At 36.1% G+C, this 25,234-nt stretch overlaps 1 protein-coding gene across 3 annotated transcripts; it reads left to right on the forward strand.

Annotated features, from left to right (window-relative positions):
* Positions 1–1,937: 1,937 nt before the first annotated feature.
* Positions 1,938–23,838, forward strand: LOC114263095 (BRAP2 RING ZnF UBP domain-containing protein 2). Of its 3 annotated transcripts, XM_028203594.2 has the most exons (12): positions 1,938–2,396; positions 5,609–5,724; positions 5,831–5,939; positions 6,054–6,168; positions 6,602–6,699; positions 12,756–12,862; positions 12,946–13,195; positions 13,289–13,342; positions 17,870–18,019; positions 18,827–18,891; positions 23,202–23,256; positions 23,345–23,838. In XM_028203594.2, the coding sequence occupies exons 1-12, from the start codon at positions 2,169–2,171 to the stop codon at positions 23,486–23,488; spliced, it is 1,491 nt and encodes a 496-aa protein (XP_028059395.2). In that variant the 5' UTR covers positions 1,938–2,168; the 3' UTR covers positions 23,489–23,838. The 3 variants fall into 3 exon arrangements, with proteins under 3 accessions (XP_028059395.2, XP_028059396.2, XP_082722267.1); XM_028203595.2 differs by lacking the exon at positions 18,827–18,891 and having other exon boundaries at positions 2,084–2,396; XM_082866141.1 differs by lacking the exons at positions 5,609–5,724; positions 5,831–5,939 and having other exon boundaries at positions 2,098–2,396.
* Positions 23,839–25,234: the final 1,396 nt, after the last annotated feature.

Here is a 25,234-nt window from a genome sequence, read left to right on the forward strand (position 1 = left end):
AAATTCTGTCTTTTTGCCCATTTTATGCTCCGACTATGTATAACCTGATTGACATTCAATACACATAAAGTATACAGGTTAACAAGCAAGTCAGGAAGCCACGCCGTTTCACTTTTATGTATAGTACAAGAAAACTATTTTTCTGTACTATACAGTGTGTGTTTGAGTTTTTTGGATTAAATTTTTTGAAAACTAAGGCCTCGTTTGGCAACATCACTTTTTGGCTTTTTTAGCCTAAAAGCCAAAAGTCACTAAAAAAACCCAAAAAACTAACAACCTATACTAAAAAGTCAAAGATTCCATTTTCTCTCTACTTTTTGCACATCTTTTCGTAAAAAATTAAAAAGTCATCCCAAACATATTAATTTTTTTTATATCATATTTTAGTCAAAAAGTTACTAAAAAAGCCTGTTCCCAAACGAGACCTAAGTTTTTTTGTTTTCGTGTTTTTTTTTTTTTAATGAATATTTTTTAAATTTTAAATATTTTTTTTTTACTTTTTTAGATGCACCTTACTTAGGCTTGGTTTGGGTACCCAAAAAAAAAAATCAAAAAGCCAAAAAGTTATTCAAAAAATTAAAAAGTTATCACTATTCACTCAAAAAAATATTAAAAAATTAATTTTACACAATCTTCATTTTCAAACAACTCTGACTGCAGAGCAGGCGGAGCTGACTTTTGGGAAAAATTGCACTTATTTACGTATACAAATAACACGGTGCTGTTCGGCCAGTGGGGGCCCATCACGGGTCCCTTTTTAATAATCTGAACCGTTCAATGTATAAAACTCGTCGAGTATTATATGTTATAAAAAATTACATTGATCAGATATCAGTAACTATATGATCAAATCAGTTAAAATTTATAAAATGGATAGTTATAATTAACGATTGGAAACAAACTAATCTGATCAGATACCTATCGATATCCGATCAACGTGATTTTTTATAATAATATAGTACTCGACAAGTTCTACACATCGAACGGTTTTGATTAGCAAAACGGGACCCGTGGTGAACCCTCACGAGCCGAACAACACCTCCAATTCAATACCCAAAAAGTAGGAAATCATCTTCCCACCCTGTACTCTATCGATGTTGTCCTTCAATTCATCCTATCGTACAGTTTATTCTATCAAATCTTCTCCTATACGCTAATTTATATAATTTTTTAATATACATTTTTTCGTAAAAAGTAAAAAAGTTATCCCAAATAACTATGTTTTTTCCTCAACTTTTTAGTCCAAAAAGTTAAAAAGTGCACTTATTTAGGACACCCCAAACAACCCCTTAGATGTATCTAAAGAGTAAAAAAATTGTGAAAAATATTTTAAAAAATTAATAAATACATAAAGATACAAATAATGTATTGAATTCTCATTTTTTTTTGTATTTTTGGTGTTTAGTGAATTTTTAAAAGGTTTTTTTCATAATTTTTTTATTTTTTAAGTATATTTATATTAAGTATGTTTAAAAATTAAAAAATTAATTAAAATATTAAAAAAATTCAATAAAAAAAAACGTGAAATATAAAAATTAAGGTAGTGTTTGGTAGAATTTTGTAAATGTGATTTGAGAGTATGAGTTGTATTTTGAATTTGTGTGTTGTGGAATTATGATTTGAGTGTAGAAAATTTGTTTGGTAAAGAGTTTTGAAAATAATTTTGAAAAGAGTTTTGATTTGAGTGGGAAATTATTGATGTGACATTTGATATGTGATACAAAAATTTATAGCTCATAACTAAATATACAACTCAAAATTATTTTAAAGCACATAAAAATTTTTAAAAATTTCAGAAAATATTTTTTTCGATTATATAAATCAATTGCCAAAAAAAAAAAAAATTCACTATTCCGGCCAACCGGCTAGATGACCGACCGGACATCCCGCCAAGCAAAATTTTTTTTTAAAAAAAGGAAAAACACGTCTGTCAAAACAGAAAATCGCAAATGTTTTGTGCAGAATTTTGAAAATATCATTTGAGAACCCTTACTAAACATCATACTTAAATCAAGATATGTTCACAACCAAACAGAGTTTAAAATTTTTTAGAAAGTGTTTTTTTTTAAAAAACACTTGCAAATGATAGTTGACCCTATTTACAACTGCATAAAACCCCGATTCATTCATCTAGCGCGAAACCATACAACTTCTCTCTCAAAATACTCATGTCAGAGGCCACGTCAACAAGTGCCAGTGCCGTCGCCGGAGCCTCGCCGGAAGACATACTCCGGCTTCCGACCGCCATGATTTCCGGCGACCTCAGCGACTCCTCCGTCTCCTCCAGTATCACTCGGGCCTTCCATTTTTCTTCTGGAAACCCTAGAATCGAAGAGACCAGAGGTGTCATGCACCTCTACCGCGATGACTTCGCATCTTCGTCTTCTGAACTACCTGTATGTTTGGTCTCTACTTCGTTGTTGTTCCAATCTGAATCGGTCAATTTTTAGTTTGTGATTTGTGTAGAGTTGTAAATTGTTTTGCGTACTTGTTAAGTTTGATTCATTTGGCTACTTAACTGTCGTGTTGCTTTAGTTTGGGGTTTGTTCCTGCCTGTAAAAATTTATCATTACTTCACAATATATGATGCAATGATCTCCCAATATGTCAAGTATTCAATTTTAGGGGTAGGTTCGGTCCAATTTGAGGATAAAATTAAACCAAACCATGCGTAACCAAACCGCAGGTTGAGTGGTTTTAACCTATTAGTTGATTGAAGAATAAGATTAAACGATTATTAAGCATTTGCATAATATATAAAATTAATTTGCATAATATTTTTTTCATATATTTAACACTAATTTACTCCAAATTCGATATCTCATATCTCTCTCACATTAATTTTTACTTTGATATTTCACTGGTAACTATGGTGGGGTGGGGTGGGGTGGGACAGTTTCAAACTTGGATTATAAATTTCAAATCGTGGATCAAATCAACCTGCAGTTAGTGGATGGATCGGTGTAGGTTGGGCGGTATTTTGCATAGTCCTATTCAATTTCATCGTATTGCCATTTTTTTTTAAAAAAATTAAAAATTTATGTATATTTTTTTATGAGTAATACTAGAGACTCCTAAAGCATGTACCAAATAATTGTAATGTAGGGGTTGAATCTTAGTTGATTGATTCCTAAATAAATCAATGGACGTGTCCACGTTATTAGGAATAAATTTAATTGACATGTTTTAGAGGCCTTAAGCATTTTTTGCTTTTTATTTACTTGATTATATCAATCAATAAAATGCTTAAAGCAGTGGTCTAATTTGGGATCTAATTAATAGTTCAAAACTTAAAAAGAAAAAAAAAAAACTTGTTAGATTTATTTATTTTTCTCTTCATGACATACTTCTCTTCATGTACCAAACTAACTCAATTTTTTTTTATGTACATACCTTGCCCCCTAGACTTTTTCGACCCCTGCCTGCATGGTTAATCTTTATTTGTTCGTTTTTTTTTCCTTCTATGTTTTTATTTTATGTCATATGTAGAACTGTGGATGCCTCACTTGGTTTTGGACATTTCGCTACTGGTTTGTTCCTATCGGGTCAAAATTAAATGCTTTAAGATCTGATTTCTTTGGTCCTTTTTTTGGGTACAGTTTGGGTATTTAAATGTGGCCTCCTTGGGTATGCTGGTTGCTGAAAAAAAGTGATTGAAAGCTTTGGTATTACTTGGGAGAAATTAGTTTTTTCACTCGCTGAAGATTAATGAAGATTCTTTTGTGTAAAATTTATTTGGCTTCATATTCCTCAGCTTTCTTAGGAATTCACATGGGAATTTGAAACCTCAAAGTTCGAAGTTGTATCATATTCCTCAGCTAATGTGTCATATAATGAAAGTGTGGGAGAGGGTGATGGAACGTCGATTGCGAGACATAACAGAGGTGTCAGAGAATCAATTTGGGTTTATGCCTGGTAGGTCAACAATGGAAGCGATCTATCTTTTGAGGAGAGTAATAGAAAAGTATAAAGAAAAGAAAAGAGACATTCATATGGTGTTTATCGACCTTGAGAAAGCATATGACAGAGTGCCCCGAGATATAATATGGTGGGCGTTAGAGAAGAAAGGGGTGACAAAAGGCTACATTGACGTGATTAGGGACATGTATGAAGGGGTGGTGACCACTATTAGATCGCCAACTGGAGAAACAAATGAATTTCCTATCACTGTAGGGTTACATCAAGGATCTACCTTAAGTCCTTATCTTTTTGCTTTAGTTATGGACGAGTTGACGATAAATATTCAGGATGACGTGCCATGGTGTATGCTTTTTGCAGACGATATTGTGTTAGTGGATGAGACTAGAGAAGGAGTTAACACAAAGTTGGAGATCTGGAGAAAAGCTCTTGAATCTAAAGGATTTCGGATAAGCAGAACTAAGACAAAGTACATGGAGTGTAAATTTAGCAACAGTAACAATGAAAGCAGAGGAGAAGTGAAGATTGAGAACCAAGAACTGCCTAAGAGTGAACATTTTCGTTATTTAGGGTCGATTATTACAACAGCGGGAGAGATTGATGCTGATGTGGCCCATAGGATTAAGGCGGGATGGTGTAAGTGGAGAAGTGCGTCTGGGGTATTGTGCGATAAACGAATACCCACTAGACTAAAAGGTAAGTTTTATAGAACGGCTATTAGACCAGCTATGTTGTATGGGACGGAGTGTTGGGCAACTAAGAAACAACATGTAGATAAGATGAGTGTGGCTGAGATGAGGATGCTAAGGTGGATGTGTGGTAAGACTAGACAGGACAGGATTAGGAATGAGTGTATTCGGGAATGGGTAGGAGTAGCACCGATAGAAGATAAGTTGAGAGAGAATCGCTTGAGATGGTTTGGTCATATTCAACGGAGACCAACAGAGGCAGTAGCGAAGAGATGCGATGCTGTAACGGCAGATGGAAGTGTTAGGGGACGGGGTAGGCCTAGATTAACGTTGACTAGCGTTATAAATAGAGATATGAATCTACTTAATTTGACTAATGAAATGGCCTTTGATAGGGCCGCATGGAGAAGAAGGATTCATGTAGCCGACCCCATTTGATGGGACTTAAGGCTTCGTTTGGTTTGGTTTGGTATTTACCGGTAGGATTTGTTCCTATTTGGTTGGGAATTAAATCTTTTTGGAAAAGAATTTGTTGCTCTTACTTTGTCAGTTAGATTTTTGTTTTTGAAGACAATGGATAGTGGAATATCTACATTTTCACTGTGAATAAGTGAAGATAATTGCCTTTATTTGTCATCATTCATGTGAAAGTTTAAAATTAAATTTGATGCATGATAGATGACTAAATTTGATGCATGATGGATGACTAACTAGGATTCCCCCCCCCCCCCCCCCCTCTCTTTGTAAGCACTACCCTACTGTTCTCGTTTTAAGCTTTATTGCGTTCAAATTGAAAGTGTTTATTTTGGTTATGACTTGAGCGGAAGTGTGAACAATTATTGAAAATATGATACCTTCATGTTTAAAATAATGTTTATAAACTAACTACATTAGGATTTTCCGCTTCTTATTTGTTCTCAAATCCAATCTAATCTTGGAATATACGTTCACGAGGTTGAAGAATTTACTAATTGCCTGTTTCTCTTTCTAACGTTATTAAGGTTGGAAGGAAAACTCTAGTTTGTGTGCTAGGAGTGCCAAATCACATGACATATGCAGATTTCTGTCAGTTTTGTGGCTCATTCATTCAACATATGTTGGAAATGCGAATTGTCAGGTTCAATTTAAAACACTTAAAAAAGTCTTTACTATGAAACTAGGTGCTATTTGCTTATTTGTTTGAATTTGGTTGTGATTGTTTTATTTCTTTGATGGGGGTCTAGGAATGATGGAGTAGAGGATAAGTATAGTGTCTTGATAAGGTTTGATGATCAGAACTCAACCGATGCTTTCTACAAGCATTTCCATGGGAAACGTTTTTCCTCTCTTGAGGTTTGATTTCTCTTGGTGGTCTTTTTTTTTCCATTAACAATAAGCTGTTGTCTCCAAAAGTTTGTCATCTTCCTTTATTATCCATGTATAGATTTTGTTTTCTCTTGAATACAGGTGGAGGCTTGTCATGTACTTTTCACAGTTGATGTGCAGTACACCGGTTCAATAGAACATGCACAGACTTCCCTTGCAAGCTGTACAGAGCGGCCCACATGTCCAGTCTGTCTTGGTCTGTTTCTAATCCTCAATTTTACAAATCAATATTCATTTCTTGCAGTTCTACGATGGAACTTTCATTCTTTTGAAAATTTTACAGCTTGGTAACATGATCTGCAAATTTAATGAATGCTCATTGGGCTTCTTTCAAGGCTAAAATCATATTTTATATTTTTTTTCAACTCATTACATGTAAGCAGGACAGTTTTGATAGGTTTACATTTAGTAATTCATGCATATGAAATAAGGAATTATATAGTGCACTTGTTTAGCCTAACCTCAAACTTTTAATAAAGGTATCTAAAATCCTGCTTATTTGTTTTCCCTTCTTTAACTACATAGATTTATTTATGACTGTTTCAAGCCACATGAAGTTCTGAAATGGGAAGCTGATCTTTAAATTTATAGTGTGTTTGGATTGTTCTTATTTTTCTTCTTTGCTGCAGAGAGGCTGGACCAAGACATGAGTGGAATTCTCACAACTATATGCAATCATTCTTTCCACTGCTCTTGTATTTCTAAATGGACAGATTCTTCTTGTCCGGTAAGTAATCTATATGGTTGTTCTGTAGAATTAGTGTATGATGAATTGCTAGTTGCCAACTTGCCACCTTATCATCATTGATGCATACATGTACATGACTTAGAAAATATGAAGAACAAGAACTCCGAAAATATGAGGAAGAAGGAATATATTTCTGTTATATTCAAAACTTCTTATCTTACAAGACCAAATGACACTCCTTATATAGGAGATATTACAAACATCATCATAACCCATTATATGCCACTTACATATTATATATTACCACTATCCACCACTATCATATTCTATACATACCACTATCTACCACCAACACCACTATCATATTCTATACATGCCACTATCTACAACCAACACCACTATCATATTCTATACATACCACTATCTACCACCAACACCACTATCATATTCTATACATGCCACTATCTACCACCAACACCACTATCATATTATATGCATGAACACAATTTCCAGCACTCCCCCTCAAGCTGGTTTGAAGATATCTTCCATAGCCAGCTTGCTAGTCAGCTTATCAAATTGCTTCTTGTGTAGTCCCTTTGTTAGCACATCAGCTAATTGTTCACCTGCTGGAAGGTAGGTCATACAGATTATGCCAGCATTGATTTTCTCCTTGATGAAATGTTTATCCACTTCTATATGTTTTGTGCGATCATGTAGAACTGGATTATGAGCTATAGATATAGCTGCTTTGTTGTCACAATAGACCTTCATAGGTGTCGGGTGAGAAAGCTTTAATTCTTCAAGAATTCTTTTAATCCACATTACTTCACAGATTCCATGGGCAACAGCTCTGAACTCTGCTTCTGCACTACTTCTAGCTACCACATTCTGTTTTTTACTCCGCCATGTAACTAGGTTTCCACCTACAAAGGAGCAGTATCCGGATGTTGATCTCCTGTCTGTAACACTTCCTGCCCAGTCTGCATCTGTGTATACTTCAACTTGAAGATGTCCATGTTTCTTGAATAGTAAGCCTCTCCCTGGAGTTCCTTTCAAATATCTTAAGATCTTATAAACGGCCTCAAAGTGCTCTGCCCCTGGTGAGTGCATGAACTGACTTACCATGCTGACTGCAAAGGCAATATCAGGCCGCGTATGAGACAAGTAAATCAATTTCCCTACAAGTCGCTGATATTGTTCTCTCTCTTTGACTTCTTCAGCCTTAGCAGCTTGTAACTTCAAGTTAGGCTCGATCGGAGTCTCCGCCATCTTACAACCAAGCATACCTGTTTCTCCAAGGAGATCAAGAACATATTTTCTCTGATTAACGAATATACCTTCCTTGGATCTTGCAAATTCCATTCCGAGGAAATACTTGAGGGCTCCCAGATCCTTAATGTGAAATTCTTTTGTGAGTTTCTCTTTGAGGGCTGCTAACTCTGCTTCATCATTACCAGTTAAAATGATGTCATCAACATAAACAATCAAAATTGCAATTTTACTGTTTTTTGAATGTTTATAAAATATTGTGTGATCTGCTTGACTCTGCGAGAAGCCACAATTGATAACTGCCTTCCCAAAGCGTTCAAACCACGCTCTTGGTGATTGTTTGAGTCCGTATAATGACTTGTTCAATCTGCATACTCTGTCACTTCCAAGTCTCTGCTCAAATCCCGGCGGTAGGCTCATGAACACCTCCTCTTCAAGATCACCATTAAGAAATGCATTTTTAATGTCAAGTTGATGTAGAGGCCAATCTGAATTTACTGCAAGAGATAACAGTACTCTGATGGAATTTATTTTAGCAACAGGAGCAAACGTCTCCTGATAGTCGATCCCATAAGTTTGAGTGAAGCCTTTAGCTACCAGTCTCGCCTTGTATCTCTCAACGCTTCCATCTGCGTTACATTTTATCGTAAACACCCATTTACACCCAACTGTTTTCTTGTCTTTGGGTAGATCAACTATCTCCCAAGTACCACTTCTCCTTAAAGCATTCATCTCCTCCATGACTGCTAATTTCCAATTCGGATCATCCAATGCTTCCTGTATATTCCTTGGAACAAACAAGTGTGAAATCCTAGATGTGAAAGCTCTATGGTTTTTAGACAATCTTTGATAGGAGAGGTAATTTGCAATAGGATGTTTAATGCAATTTCGGACACCTTTCCTAATTGCTATAGGTACATCAAGGTCGGAAATAGAAGGAATAGGATTACCTAAAATTTCGATGCCAGAACTCGGGTGGACATTCGGGTCATTAGGATGGACATTCGGGTCATTATTCCTCAGATGAAATCGCTTCCTAGTATAAACCTGAAGCTCAGGATTTAGATCATTTTGTAGTACTTCTCCCCCTAAACAAGAATCTTCTTGACTAGGCACCATAGAACTTGGTTCTCCTAAGTGATCATTATCAGACAGATGTGGTTTTTGTGTAGGATAAATGACATTGGGGAGCGGAATAGAAATATCCCAAAAACGGTCTTCTACTCCACTTGTCTCCCCCTGAAGAGAAGTGTTGGGGAAATAGGATTTTGTTTCCACAAATGACACATCCATACTCACATGAAATTTCTTGTTTTGAGGATCGAAGCACTTATACCCCTTTTTGTTTGAGGAATAACCCAAAAAAACACATTTTATAGCACGGGGGTCAAGTTTTGAACGAAATTGACTGGGAACATGAACATAGGCAGTACATCCAAAAACTTTGGCGGGTAAATCAGAAAACAACCTCGTGCTAGGAAAAAAAGTTTTGAGACAATCAAAAGGTGTTTTGTATGTTAACACCTTTGTAGGCATCCTGTTTATCAAATAAGAGGCTGTTAAAATTGCTTCACCCCATAAATATTTAGGAACATGCATGTAAAACATTATAGCACGTGCTACTTCAAGTAGATGTTTATTTTTTCGTTCTGCAATGCCATTTTGTTGAGGGGTATCTCGACATGTAGATTGATGAAAAATCCCCTTTTTTTCCAAAAACTCACCCAACTGCTCATTGAAATATTCTGTTCCATTATCAGAATGTAAAATACCAATTTTGGTTTGAAATTGGTTTTCAATCATATTGTAAAAATTTGTGAATAAATTTTTCACGTCAGATTTTTTATTCATCAAATAAATCCAACATAAGCGGGTATGGTCATCAATAAATGTAACAAACCATCTTTTACCAGAAAGAGTAGTGATTTTAGAAGGGCCCCAAACATCACTATGAATCAAATAAAAAGGTTTTGAAGCCTGGTAAGGTTTTGGCAAATAAGTAGAGCGATGAAATTTTGCAAAAATGCAACTTTCACAATGAAAAGAAGAACAATCAATCCCTTTAAATAATTCTGGAAATAAATGTTTCAGATAAAGAAAACTAGGATGTCCTAGCCTATAGTGCCATAGCATTATTTTTTCTCGAACAGAGATTGAACTGGTACTATTAAAGCTCTGAGCTTTTTTATTACTAACAGGTACTTCATCAAAGTAGTAAAGACCTTCAAGCATCCTAGCACGCTCAATCATCATCCCCGAGTTCTGGTCCTGAAATTCACAATGGGATTCAAAAAATGTAACACGACAATTAGAATCCTTAGATAGTTTACTGACAGACAAAAGGTTACAGGCTAAGTTGGGGACGTGAAGAACAGCATTGAGATTAATTTTCTCAGTTAGTTTAATAAATCCTTTTCCTGCAATAGGTGAAAAACTACCATCGGCTATTCTGATTTTGTCATGACCAGAACAAGGGAAATAGGTACTAAATAAATGGGAAAAACTAATCATGTGATCGGAGGCACCGGAATCTATGATCCACGGAGAGAAGTTTAGGCAAGAGAAGGCTTTAGGATTTCTACCTGTTTGTGCCAACAAAACACTAGGAGTACCGGTTGAGGAGTTGGATTTTATCAGCTTTAAGAGTTGATCAATCTGCTCTTTGTTGAAGGGACCTGAATCGGCTTCATTAGCGGTAGGAAAGCCACGATTCTTCTCTCCTTGTTTGCTGCTTTTCCAGTTGACAGGTTTGCCATGAATCTTCCAACACGTTTCGCGTGTATGGCGAGGCTTGTTGCAAAAATCACACCAGACCCGTGGCTTATCATCAAACCTGCGCTGGTAATTTGCAGCCTTGTTGGCCGCAGCATCGCTAATTAAAGCAGAAATTTCAATTGATTCACCATTACCTTTTTTCTTAAGCATGACGCTCCTTCGGCTCTCTTCCCTTCTGACTTCGGCAAATACTTCGCCAATGGATGGGAGAGGAGGTCTGCCAATAATTCTTCCTCGCACTTCATCGAACTCAATGTTGAGGCCGGCAAGAAACTTGTAAATACGGCTGTCTTCCACAGTTTTCTTGTGGTGGTTGCAGTCGTCAACCGATTTCCATTCGTATGTGTTGAAGATGTCAAGATCCTGCCACAACCTTTTCAACGAATTGAAATATTTGGTGACGGAATCATTTCATTGACGAATCTCTCCCAACTTCAAATTTAATTCGAAAACTTGAGATTGATTTCCTAGGTCAGAATACATCTGACTAACATTATCCCACAATTCTTGTGCAGTAGTATAGCACATGTAATTAGAGCTTATATCCTCCTCCATGGAATTGACCAACCATGTCATAACCATGGAGTTTTCAGCGTCCCAATTGTCGAACAGCGGATCATTAACAGCAGGAGCCTTCTTGTCACCAGTGATGTAACCGATCTTTCCTTGCCCACGGATATACATCCGGACAGATTGTGACCAGCGGAGAAAATTATCACCATTTAGGCGGATGGTGGTGATTTGGACAGAGTGAGAGTTGGACGTTTTCACCGGAATGGCAGCGGCAGGGGTTGAAGTGGTTCCGGACGTGACTTCCGACATGGCTATGACGGTTTTAGGGCTGCTGTGTTTTTTGTTGCTCTGATACCAACTTAGAAAATATGAAGAAGAAGAACTCCGAAAATATGAGGAAGAAGGAATATATTTCTGTTATATTCAAAACTTCTTATCTTACAAGACCAAATGACACTCCTTATATAGGAGATATTACAAACATCATCATAACCCATTATATGCCACTTACATATTATATATTACCACTATCTACCACTATCATATTATATACATGCCACTATCTACCACCAACACCACTATCATATTCTATACATGCCACTATCTACAACCAACACCACTATCATATTCTATACATACCACTATCTACCACCAACACCACTATCATATTCTATACATGCCACTATCTACCACCAACACCACTATCATATTATATGCATGAACACAATTTCCAGCAACATGCTATGTATTTTAGGGCACATATCTTCTTTTCCTACAGTTATCTTGCTCAGAAGTGCATTACCTTTAAAATATAATTAGGTTGAAAGTGACAGTATGAAAAAGTGACAGTATGAAGGTGGTGCATCTTCTTACATATTGAGTTCTGGCCTTTGCTTGTTCTTTTTTGAGACATCTTTTACTCTTTTTCTGTTGGCTAAGTAATGTAAGACGTTAAATATGAAAACTGAAGTTCATCTAGTAATTTAAGTCATGTTGCTTCTCCAAATATCCCATCCCTAATGACTGAAGACTAAGCAAGTCATCTTTCCAATTGAGATTCTAAATCATTTGAGTAACATGTTTAACTTTGTGTTCCGGTTCATATAAATAATGGTTTAATTATCATTTGTTGGATTGTGATGATAGTTGTATTTTGCTTATTCAAAAAGGGAAAAAGGAAAAATATTCTTGGACTATAGCCATACCTGTCCATATCATGTGTTGTTTGAGATATGCGTCAATTAGTCTAGGAAAGATAGTCCTTCTCCTCTGAGAATGAGTTGGGTTGGTCAATGAAAGTTTTGTGTTAATATTTCCAGGTTTTGCTAGTAAACCAAGCTTCCTTAGAGTCGAACCCATCAAGATTTAACACTGTCTAATTATTTTAAAAATTGTATGGTAGGAAATATTTTGTATATATTAATCATGGTGTGCAAATGAATCCTTCTGTTATGTATTTGAAATATTTTTTTTCATTGTCTGTGGGTTATGTGGAAAAAGGAATTGGGAATTGACTTGGTCTTTATATGTTATTGCAGGTATGCCGATATTGCCAGCAGCAGCCTGAAAAATCAGTCTGTTTTGTTTGTCGAACTTCTGAGAATCTCTGGATTTGTGTTATTTGTGGTTTTGTTGGTTGTGGAAGGTAATAAGTTAATTTTTCTTTTGACAAGTAAGAGATTATTATTCCTCAGCATGGAAAGACTAATTTCTTGTTGTCATCTTCAGGTATAAAGAAGGGCATGCTATTACACATTGGAAAGAAACACAGCACTGCTACTCTCTTGAATTGGAAACACAACGTGTGTGGGATTATGTTGGAGACAACTATGTTCACCGTTTGATTCAATCTAAAACTGACGGGAAGTTGGTTGAGTTGAATCACTATTGTGCACATACTGATGATGGTGATGGTAGTTGCAACTGTACTGTAGATCCTGGATTTAGTGAGGCTTTATTGAACAGTAAAGTTGAAAATGTAATGTTCGCTTTCACGTTTACTTGATTTTCTCAGTTTTTTGGTGCCATTAGATGACCTAATCCACACGGTCATTTTAATCCTTATCTGCAGATTGTCAATGAGTACAATGACCTTCTTACTACCCAACTTGAGAACCAAAAGATAGTAAGTTCATTCATTCATTCTTATAATCTTGTTAAGTTCATGTCACCAACTTAAGGACATCAATTGTGTGAGAATATATTGCGTATATATTGTATATTAGGAATTAGGAAAGATTGTGGTGTAAACATTCCAATTGATTGTATTTCCTTTTTCAGTAAGAGGTTTAGAGTTATATAAACTGGTGAACCCTTTGTAAATTTAACACAATTGAATATACAAAACATTCAGAAATTTTACATGGTATTAGAGTTTGGTTCGAAACCCTAGCAGCCAACAGGAATCTCTCTTTGGTTTTGCTCTCTGATTCCTTTCATCATTTGGTTCATAAGATTCGAATTCGACCCATCTGAGTTTGGGTGTGCTTCGTTTGGTTCTTTCGCTGATTTGAAGTCGACTCATCTGGTCCATCTTCTTCCTTTCATCTGGGTCGTCTTTATTGGTTATGTGGAATGTCTCACGCTGGTTCTCTGGAAACTCTGTTATTTGGTTCTTTGAGATTGCAAAGCCTCTCTATGTGATTTCACAGGTCATCACAGCCTTCGATGGTTGCAGCCCTTTCTCTCTCTTTTTCGCTGGTCGCATCCTCTCTTTCTTTTGCTGGTTGCTGCTGGCTTTTTGCTTCACCTTCGCTGGTGGTTTTGCTTGGTCATATTGAGCTTTGTTGATCTCATATACTTGGTTGCTGTTTGGAGCCCTAGGAAGCTTCATCGTTGGTCTCTATTTCAGTCGAAGAACCAGGTTGCGTGACTCACTCTGTGGTCTCTATTTGGGTTTTGCTGGTTTTGGTTTTTCGTCTCTCTCTGAGGTTGGGTCTTGACTTCTCTGGTATTTGACCCATTTGATATTATTTTTTTGATATTACATTTAGACCCAACACTCTTCTGGTTATTACGTTGTGGTTTTGGATTTAGGGTTTATTACACTTGAACCCTTCAGCTTTCTGGTTATTACAATGACTCTATCTTTTGATGAGTGTGGCTTTTGCCATCAAAGGGGACATTGGAAGTACTACTGTCTCAAGAAGGGACGTTTGCCTACCTCGTCTTCTCAGCAGTCTCAAATCCAGTTTTGGCCCTTCTTTTGTTCTCACCAAAGGGAGTTCTGCATACTTTGTCATTTGTTTATGACTGCACTCGTTACATTTGGGTTTATCTTATGACTCATAAATCCGATTTCTATCAGATATACTGTACATTTCAGTCTATGATTATTACTCAATTTGGGTCTACAATTAAAGTGTTATGGTCTGACTTGGGTGGGGAATATTTTAAAATTAAGTTCTGCAAATATTTGGCCAATTTAGGTACTATTCACCAAACTTCCTGTATCGATACACCTGCTCAAAATAGTCGAGCTGAGTATAAATACCGTCATCTCTTTGAGATATCTAGGTCTCTTCTTCTCTCTGCCTCTGTTCTAGCTCCGTTTGGGGGGGAAGCAATTCTTACTGCTGCTTTTCTTCTCAATCGCATGCATATTCCTTTTCTTTCTGGTCGGTCTCCTTATGAAGCTCTGTTCTCTCAACTTCTCAATTACTCTCTCCTTCGTGTGTTTGGGTCTGATTGTTTTGTCCATTTTTCCCGTAAAGATTAGATTAAATTTAGTGTATGGTGTGTCCTATGTGTCTTTTTGGGTTATAGTCTTACTCAGAACGACTATCAGTGTTACGGCCCTGTTTCTTGTCTTTATGTCTCCCATCATGTTTCTTTTCTCGAACGTCTGCTTCACTTTTAGCTTCCTCCTAGCACTGGTTTGGTTTCCAAAGAAGATTTGGTTCACATTGATCCATTGATCTATTTTCTTCTGAGGTCCCTCCTAATGAGTACATCTCTACTGTTCTCCATGAGCTTGTTCCCTCTTCTCCTACCATCCCTCCTGATGACTTCCTCCATATTGATTCCAATCTATGAAGCATGAGTATTTCGAAAATTTGCCGTACCGGTATTGGGTACTTACCGGTATATGGTACCTCATATGGTACTTTTGCATACATACCGGGTACACGAAACACGTACCCAAATTTTTTCTTCTTAATTTTTGGCATACCCAGACGTACCTAGTATATACCCAAGTCGTACTGTACTTTAGTTGAAACAATATTTTCTTCTACTACAGAGATAAAACTCCTTTCACTAGACTTCTTTTTTATTTTTAGTTTTATACTTAGCATGATTTTAAAATTAAACTATGGTTTGTAAGTTATTTAATATGTTGACATTTAATTTTGATTTATACTTTTACTTTTGGCATTAAATGTTAATTATAGGTTGGATCTTAACAAATTAAACCATTTAATTAATTTTTGCATTATTCTAAATTAAAAATAAATATTTTTTTACAAGTGTACCAAGCCCAAGTTGTTTCCTTACCTATTTTTTTTGGATTTTACCGTATCGACGTACTCGTATCATACCAGTACCAGTACCAGTACTCGTACTAATACCCGTGCTTCATAGACTTCCATGCTTCTGTTCTCTCTTCTTCTCCTCCTCCCCTGCCTGCTTCTTATTCTCTGTTGTTAGTCTATTCTCATCACAAGGCTCTCCCTCCACCAGTTGTCTCTACCCCTATTGCTAATCCTCTTGCTTTTGATGACTTTGATCTTGCTAACCGTAAGTATCTCCTTCGCATCCGTAAACAGGTAGTCAAACTTGATTGTGCTAGAACATGTTTTTCTTCTTCATACTATACCTTTTTGTCTACTAGTCACTCTTTTTCAAAACCCTAGCCTTACAAAGAGGCCTGTTAGGATCTCAATTAGATTCGAGCTATGGGGGATGAGTTGTCTACCTTACAGAAGACTAATACTTAGGAGATGGTTTCTTTGCTTGCTGGCAAGAATCTGGTTGGTTGCAAACGGGTTTATAAAGTCAAGACTCATTTTGATGATTCTCTCGAGCGTTATAAAGCTCGCCTGATTGCCAAAAGTTTCTCACAAAGGTATGGTATTGATTATTATGACGAGAACTTTGCCCTGGTTGCAAAAATGACTATTGTTCGTACTTTGATCTCTGTCGTTGCTGTTTTTCATTGGTCTCTTTATCAGATGGACGTTAAGAATGTTTTTTTTAATGGCCATCTCACTAAGGAGGTTTACATGCATCCCCCCCTGGTCTTCACCATTTTTCTAGACAGGTTTGTCGTATGCAGCATGTTCTGTATGGTTTGAAGTAATTTCCTTGTGCTTGGTATGATCGCTTTCAGACAGCTGCTATTGAGCTTGAGTTTCATTCTTGTGCCCATGACTCAGCTCTCTAAACCTCTACTGGTTTTGTTGTTCTATTACTATATGTGGATGATATGATTATTACTGGTTCTAACTTTTCTGCTATTTCTGAGGTCAAGTAGCATCTCTTCCGCACCTTTGAAATAAACCTATTATGATATTTTCTTGGTATTGAGGTCACTTTTTCTCCTAAGGGCTACTTCTTGTTTTAGGCCAAGTGTACCAATGAAGTTATTCACCGTGCCGGTCTTACTGACAATAAGATTTCTGATACTCTTATTGAGCTTAATGTAAAGCTCAACACTACTGATGATGTCTCTCTGGAGGGTCCTATTTTATATCGAGAGCTTGTGGGTTGCTTAGACTATCTGACGGTTACTAGCCTTAATCTTGCCTATGCTGTTTATGGGGTTAACTAGTTTGTTTCTGCTCCTTGTTCTACACATTGGGCTGCTTTGCTTCAGATTCTTCGCTATCTTCGCGGTACTATCTTTAAGGGTTTGCTGTTATCTCTTACTTCTTCCTTAGACTTGGTGGCCTATGCTGTTGTTGATTGGGCTAGTGATGTTACTAATCGAGAGTCTACTTTTGGTTTCTGTATGTTTTTTGGCGATTCCTTTATTTCTTGGAAAAGCAAGAAACAAACTATTGTTGCCCGTTCTGTTGTTGAAGCTGAGTACCGTGCTATGGCTCATGCTACTACTGAAATTGTCCGGCTTCGTTGTCGCTTATCTGACTTGGGCATCCCTGAGTCTTCTCCAACCTTTCTCTATTGTGACAACCGCAATGCTATTTAGATTGCCCATAACACTGTCTTTCATGAATGGACAAAGCATATTGAGATTGATTGTCACTTCGTTCGTCAGTATCTGCATTCTGGCTCTATCTCGCTTCCTTTTGTCACTTCAACTCTGCAACTGGCTGATTACTTTTTCAAGACTCGCACCACTGCTCGGTTTTTTCTTGGCAAACTCTCAATGTTTTCTGCTGTAACACCTTGAGTATGAGTGAGAGTGTGAGAATATATTGTATATTAGGAATTAGGAAAGATTGTGGTGTAAATATTCTAATTGATTGTATTTCCTTTTTCAGTCATAGGTTTAGGTTGATGAACCCTTTGTAAATTTAACACAATTGAATATACCAAAACATTCAGAAATCTTAACAGTCCCTAACATTAGTTTTCTAATATTTGCTTTTGCTAGTCTATATATTTTTTTCTTCATAGGTGGAGAATTGCATACTTAGGAGTAGTACTTTTTGTTTGCTTATCTATCTAATAGCCTCTGCTTTGCTCATAGTATTTTGAGTCTTTACTACGAGAAGTTGAGGAAGAAACTGAAAGAGAAATATCTGAAGCTGTTGAGAAGGCTGTCAGTGGCAGTCAGAAATTGCAGAAGATGCAATCCAAGCTGGATAAATGTGTGAAAGAAAAGAAATTTCTTGATGAGGTATCTTCTTTTGCTGATCATGTCTGAGTTGGAATCTTGTACCCATTTTTAGTTATTAGATTACTTGACAAGTAGGGACGTACCCTCTTCCCGGGTGCTTTATGGAATTCTATGAAGCATGGATACTTACAAGGGCATAATATCCATATCATACCAATATTGGATATTGATACACCTCGGATACTCACAGAGACATGCTAGATACTTTATAAATGTATAATCTACAATTAGAAATTAATTTTCTCTAATTTTGAGTGAGCATCAGATACTAACAGTATTTGATCTATCTTGAAATTAAGATGTGATATTTGTAGTGTATCATCAAAGTATAATTGTTAGAATGAATGCTTGAATAATTTCTATTACTTTGCATACTCCCTAGAGAAGAAAATTTGGAAAGTTTGTGAGATTAATGCATTTCAAATTTGGTCCAAGTTCATGATCACATAACATAGCCTTAAATCTTTTTCATGTGAATACGTTATCAGATTGAAATTGAGAATATTTGGTAAATAATTAAAGATATTGTTTGTGGCAAATATGTTATGACAAAATTGCTTTTTTAATTTGTATATACTTATATATACATGATATATGTACACACACACACACACACACACACCGCCATATCCTTAATGTATTTGTATCTTTTTAAAAATTTGTTGTATTAATGTATCCATATCATGTTGTACTTATCTTGTATCTATATCGATGCTTCATAGGTGGATTACTTTGTTATTATTGAGGTAGCTAGTTGTTTCTGTTAATGACAAGAAATATTATAATTTTTTCACTATTTGCATGTAGATCAATGAGAATCTTTTGAAAAATCAGACGATATGGAAAGCAAAGATGGTGGAAATTGAAGCAAGGTATCACCTTTCTCCATTTGTCCCCTGTTCTAAAGCTTGTACAGGTTGATAGAATTTTTGCTCATCTACTACCTTCTAATATTTCATAATAGTAAACGGGAAGAAATAGTGTTTCAGAATACATTGTGGCCTACATTTGTGGTTTGACAACAATGAATAAGCAATGTAATTTTTTGATCAGCAACAAACAAAGATTTTATTAAGGCACAAAGCCAAAAGAAGGGAGGATAAGGCATCCTCTAAAAATGAGTACAAGTGAAAAATGACAAAACAGCGAAAGGAGGCAAAACCTTAAAAAAAAAAACATATTACAAATTGACACCCAATTTGGTGCAATAAAAAATAGAGGAATTCCTTTGAAAAAAGGATTCCCTGACACCCAAAATGGTAACTTTATCCCATAAAAAATGAACATCCCGAGATACTTCTTCAAAGACGTGCCCATTTCTCTCCAACCAAATGACCTTGAAAATCGCAAAGAGAGCACAAAGCCAAAGCACCTTGGCCCCCTTCAACCTGCTCAATACTCGAAAATCAATTAAAGTCATTTGTGCACTCTCTTTTGGAGCCACCCACATAAAATTCCCCAAACAAAACAACCTTTGCCACAAGCTCATTGCCACTGGATAAAACAAAAATAAATTATCTAAAGATTCATCGTTCCTCCTACACATTATGCACCATTGAGGACTTAGAGAACAGGAAGGCCTCCTTGTTTGCAATTGTATCATTTGTTAAAGTGCCTGCATGAACCAAAATCCACATGAACATCTTTACCTTAAGACACAAGTCCTTCGTATCTTCTTGTTAAAAGGGAACAAAGGTATATGTGACTGATCAATGAGTTTGTCGAAAAAAGATTTACAAAAAAAGGAGTCCAAAGAATGAACAGCCCAAACCCACTTGTCCTCCTAAGTTGGAACCAAAGATATATGTTCAAGCCTTTACAAAAGATCCATCAATTCCCCAACCTCCCTATCATTAAGATTTCTAGGAAAATTAAAATTTCAAGAAATTAGAGCCAAAGACGAGCATGCCATGGAAGCAATAGAACAATTATGAGACTAAGACACTCTACACAAATGTGGGAATAACACAGCGAAGGAAGAAGAACCCACCCAAACATCCTCTCAGAATTTGGCAATTTTCCCATTATCCACCCTCATAGAAATGAAATGGAACTAGATTGGATGAATACGAGAGATTGATTTCCAAGGAGCTCGACCATTACCCCTAGTGACCACCTGCGAATCTCTACCGTTTACATGAATCCCATACTTGCTTCTAATAACCTTATGCCATAGTGAATCACACTCATTTGGAAATCTCCATAACCACTTGCCAAGTAGAGCTGTGTTCCTGGCCATTATATTACCTATGGCCAAACCTCCCTTTTCCTTAGGAAAGGAAACTGTTTCCCAATTCACTAAATGATCATTTTTGCTCTCATCCTTTCCCTTCCAAAGAAAGTCCCTCATCAATTTTTCTAAAGAAATTGCCGCCTTAACTGGAATCTTATACAGTGACAAAAAGTGAACTGGAATACCACTTAGAACTATCTTAACTAAAGTGAACCTACCCCCTCAAGAAGTAAAGCCCTACTCCACCCTTCCAACCACTTCCCTATCTTTTCCACAACTAGAGCCCAAAATGACTCATTTCTAGGATTACCTTCCAATGAAAGTCCCAAATATTAAATCGGGAGTGTCTCAACCAAGGTTTTTAAGATCGGGATCCTACATAGGATTGTTTTGGGGGTTGGTCTATCGGATCGGATCGTAGGATCGGATCGAGGATCGTAAGATCCTCCTAAAATGATAAAAAAATACAATAATTCTTATATGACTAAGTAATACTATCAAAATATATATAGAATGAGCCCCCCAAAAAATAAATATAGCAATTCAAGGCAGCATTTAAATATTTTTCTTCAAAAAAAAAAATCAAAAACATAATAAAAGCAAATACCAACTCATGCACACCATTGTCATTATTTCTTAATGAAAACAAGACAAACTAAATAAATAAAGAACAAATAAAAGACTAAAAATATATAATATATATATATATATATATTTATAATATAATTTATAGAAACAAAAAAAAAATAAGAGCAAAAAAAGAAAAAAGAAAAGGTGATTTTGTATATATAGTATATTCTGAAACAGAAAGAAAGAAGAGAAAGAAAGCAGGGCAACGAAGTAAAAAAAATGAGAGCAACGAAGAGAAAGGAAGCAGAGCAGAGAAGAGAAAGGAAGAAGAGTAGCGAAGAAAGAAAAAGAAGACAAGATTCGAATCATAGAGAAGATTGAAGAACAACAGCAAAGAGAAAGGAGGAAGAGCAGCAAAGAAATAGAAAAAGAAGAGCAGCGAAGAAGAAGAGTAGTAACAAAGAAGAAGAAGAAATGAAGAAGATACCAAAGATACCAACGACCCCAATTTGTATTGCCCTAATCGCAACTCAACTTCTTTGCTTCTCTGCAATCTTTGCTTTTAAGTTGCCAAAAGATCCTTCAAATCTGGATCGCATGGAGTCGCAATCCAGATATGATCCCAACGATCCTTTCACGATTCTGATCTGGGGTCGATCCAAAGCACGAGTCGGATCGAATGGTGTATATTAGATCATAGGATCGTACGATCCTACGATCTGGATCATGATCTTGACAACCTTGGTCTCAACACCGCATCCTAGAAGCGCAACCACTCTTTGGAGATTATCACTTTCTACATTAATACCAACTATAATACTCTTTTTCAGATTAATCTTGAGACCCAAAATTATCCCAAACAATTTTAAAACCAAAAAAAGATTAACCATTTGACTTTCATCCCCCGAGGAAAAGAAGATAGTGTCATCCGCAAACTGTAAATGTGCATACTTCTACCCACATGTGAACCTCCGAACAAGCTTGCCTCTGCAGCCCTGTCCACCATCCTACGTAACACATCTGCCACCAAAATAAAAAGAACGGAGATAAAGAATTCCCCTGCGTGAGTCCCTGTGAATCCTTAAAGCGCTCCCCTGACTGACCATTGACTATCATTGACATGTTACAAGTCGCCAAACACCCTATAATCCATGATCTCCATCTCTCACCATAACCTTTCCTTTCCATTGCAAAATCCAGAAGTTACCAATCCACGTGATCATAAACTTTCTCAAAATCTATCTTAAAGACAATCCCCTCTTTTCCTAAACTCCTATGTGCCTCCACCTCATTCCTAATATTTTCATAGTAGTGTCAACTACATTCCCTTGATAATTCAGTGTTAAACATCTCTAGAAAATTCACCATCTCATTTTATTGGTAAACCTAAGAAGCATGGATATGGATATGGACATAGACACAGGACAAGGTGATTTCAAAAAAATGGAGACACGGACACAGACACAGACAAGGACATGGTGGGGACACGATAATAAAATAAATTTGTTCATATATTTTTATTTTCTATGTAGATCAATATTACATCCACAAACAATCAAAATTAACAATAACTAACGCTAATTTGATATTTAAAAAAAAAATTCAAATTAGCACTTACCATTTATATATTTTTTTAATAGATGATCTATGAAGTATTTAAATCTAAGAAAAAATTAATAAACATTCAACATCTAATAACATCCATCAAAAGTACTAAAGAAAAATAAGTAAAAAATTAGTCAACGTGTCCTCAGCGTGTCCCCTGAAAAAAAATTAATTAAATAAAGGGACATTCCATGTGGCGTGTCCCATATGTGTTCCTGTTGTGTCCCCGTGTCCGACTGCCCTACAACACTAGTTTTGAAGTGTTGGTGCCTCGTAGCGGTAAATACTATTATTTATCCATGAATTCGTTTGTCAGGACTTGAGCTGTACATACATTAGCAAGAAACTCAATTTAATAACCTGATGGTTCTCCCCCACAAAATAAACTTCTCATTCTTGATTGGTAAGACATATGTAAACAAAAGGTTAGCTGTTCCACCATATTCCCTTCCATTTTGGCTAACTATATTTTTATTTACCCCTCTTTTTTTTTCTTCTATTGAAGATATGGAACCTCCCCTTGTTTATCTTAGGCAGGAACAGAAAAAAATGGCTTCCTCTGGTTTATTATTCATTGTATTATTGTGATTATAGATGTATCGAGCGTTATCACCATCTTTATTATGTGTAAATTCCAAAAAGTAATCACTTCATGAAACCAAAGATGACTTGCTAATCTTATTTGACAAATTGATGTTAATAACTATTTATTCTAGTTGCTTCAGTACATTGAAAAATCACTCGTTTTTTCCCTCTAATGTTATATTATTTCAGGGAGAAGAAGGCTTTAAGGCTGAAGGATAATAAAATACGACAACTGGAGGAACAGGTATTTGGTCGAATCACACAAGCTTCATCCTCCCACTATTTTCATTGTGAACATACAATTTTAAACCACTGATGAATCTTTCTCACAGCTTAGAGATTTGATGGAGCACCTCGAAACAGGGAATACAGAGGAACAGCTACCAGAATCAAACGAAATCAATGATAGCAGTACATTGCGAACGCAAGTAGAGTACTCTTCGAGTAGTAGCACTGAAGGGCCCCGAAACAACTGATGCTCTAATTAGTATCTGAGGGTGCATAATTCTTGAAAAATCACATATGTAGTCTTGCGAAGCTTTGATTTATTAATTTAGGTTAGTGCTGTCTTAGTATAGCTGATGAATATATTAACCATCATTTGTTGTATAGCTAACTCTTAACTCTGATGGTTTCATTAGATATCTTACCACTAGAATTTCTCTTTTTTTCTGATCTAGCTACACCACTACCACGAACCCTAGTTAGATTTTACCTTTTAGTTATAGGGAGAATTCAATTACTCTCTTTTAGTTTCAGGAAAACTTGTGTCAAATTTGATAAACGAAGTACATTTTAATGGGGAATACTATCTGTTCGAGCCTTATTTGATGGGAGAATTAAGTCTATATGGGTACAAATTATCCCTTGTTGAAAGAAATTGTTTTTGGAGAAGCATTGCGAATATTTTTGAGATATGTTTTGAATAATTGGGCTAGCATTGAAGGGAAAGAGAAAATTGTTGAAAAATCAACTTTAGTAATTATCAAAGGTATTAGGTCTAGTGAATATTTTTTGTTAGTGAGATATTCACCATTTGTAAAATAATTTGGTGAGAAGTCTTTTATTTGTTTTGAACATCATTTTGTTTTTAATTTGATCTCTTAATTTATTTGTTGACTTTTGTTGATTATCTATTTAAATTTTTTCCTATATCAAAAATTTTCACTATCTGTTCAATTTTGTTACCCTATCTGTTTAATTTTTTTTCCTGATCTGTTCAAATTTTATTTTTGGCTGTCTAAACTTTATTATTTGTTCAATTTTTTTATTCATTTATTTATTTTTTATTTGTTTTGAACATATTTTATTATCTTTTCAAATTGTATTATTTGTTCAAATTTTTTTACCCTAAACGCTTGTGCCTCTCTCTCTCTTTGAACCCTGTCTCTCTACTTGTTGAACATATAGAATCACACCACAAGAACTCTAGAGATCCATCAAACCGAATAAAGGTCCAATCCAAAGATCATGACCGCACACGATAGCCACTCCACAAATTGTGAAGATCTGTGGACCGTTACCTAAAGGTAGAGGGATGTAACCGACGGCTGAGGATACCGACGACCTGTGCAACCAGTATATTTCACTTGACATGTGAATTGGGACTTCGGTACAATAGAGAGATAGTACAGTGGCTCCTCCAATAGATCCCACCTAAACTCATCCTACATAAGAAACCCAAGACTAGGATCCATATGAAGTCAGGGTTGGAGTTGCGTTATCCGAATGAGAATGATGGGGGTGGGAAGATGACAGTAGTGAGGGTGACAATTGTACAAGCCTCGACTATATATGTAAGTATTATGAGGGAGAGAGAGAAAGAGCTGATACTAGTGGTCAGTGGTGGTGTGTGGGGACAATAGAGTGCAAAGAAAGGAAGAATCGTAGACCTATTGCACCACCGCCTTCATTTCCCTCAATAAATCAGCAAAGATTGAATTTTCGATGTCGGCGACCAGATTGCCCCCACCTTACAACGGAGCTTGGCGAGTATGAACATTTTGGAAACCCTAGAGATGGAAGGAAGGAGAGAGAGAGAGAGAGAGAGGTTTGAGAAATAAAAGGGCTTGAGAAATAGAAGTGAGTGAGAAGGGTAGGTGGTGGAGGGGTATTTTGGTTATTTTGTAATAACTTATCCTTATGAACATGATAAATTGGTGCCTGGACTTTTGGGCAAAAAAAACAAAAAAACAAAAACAAAAACAAAAACACAAAAATTG

The sequence above is a fragment of the Camellia sinensis genome, chromosome 4 (assembly GCF_055761805.1).
Source record: "Camellia sinensis isolate YWXY chromosome 4, ASM5576180v1, whole genome shotgun sequence".
Lineage (NCBI taxonomy): Eukaryota > Viridiplantae > Streptophyta > Magnoliopsida > Ericales > Theaceae > Camellia > Camellia sinensis.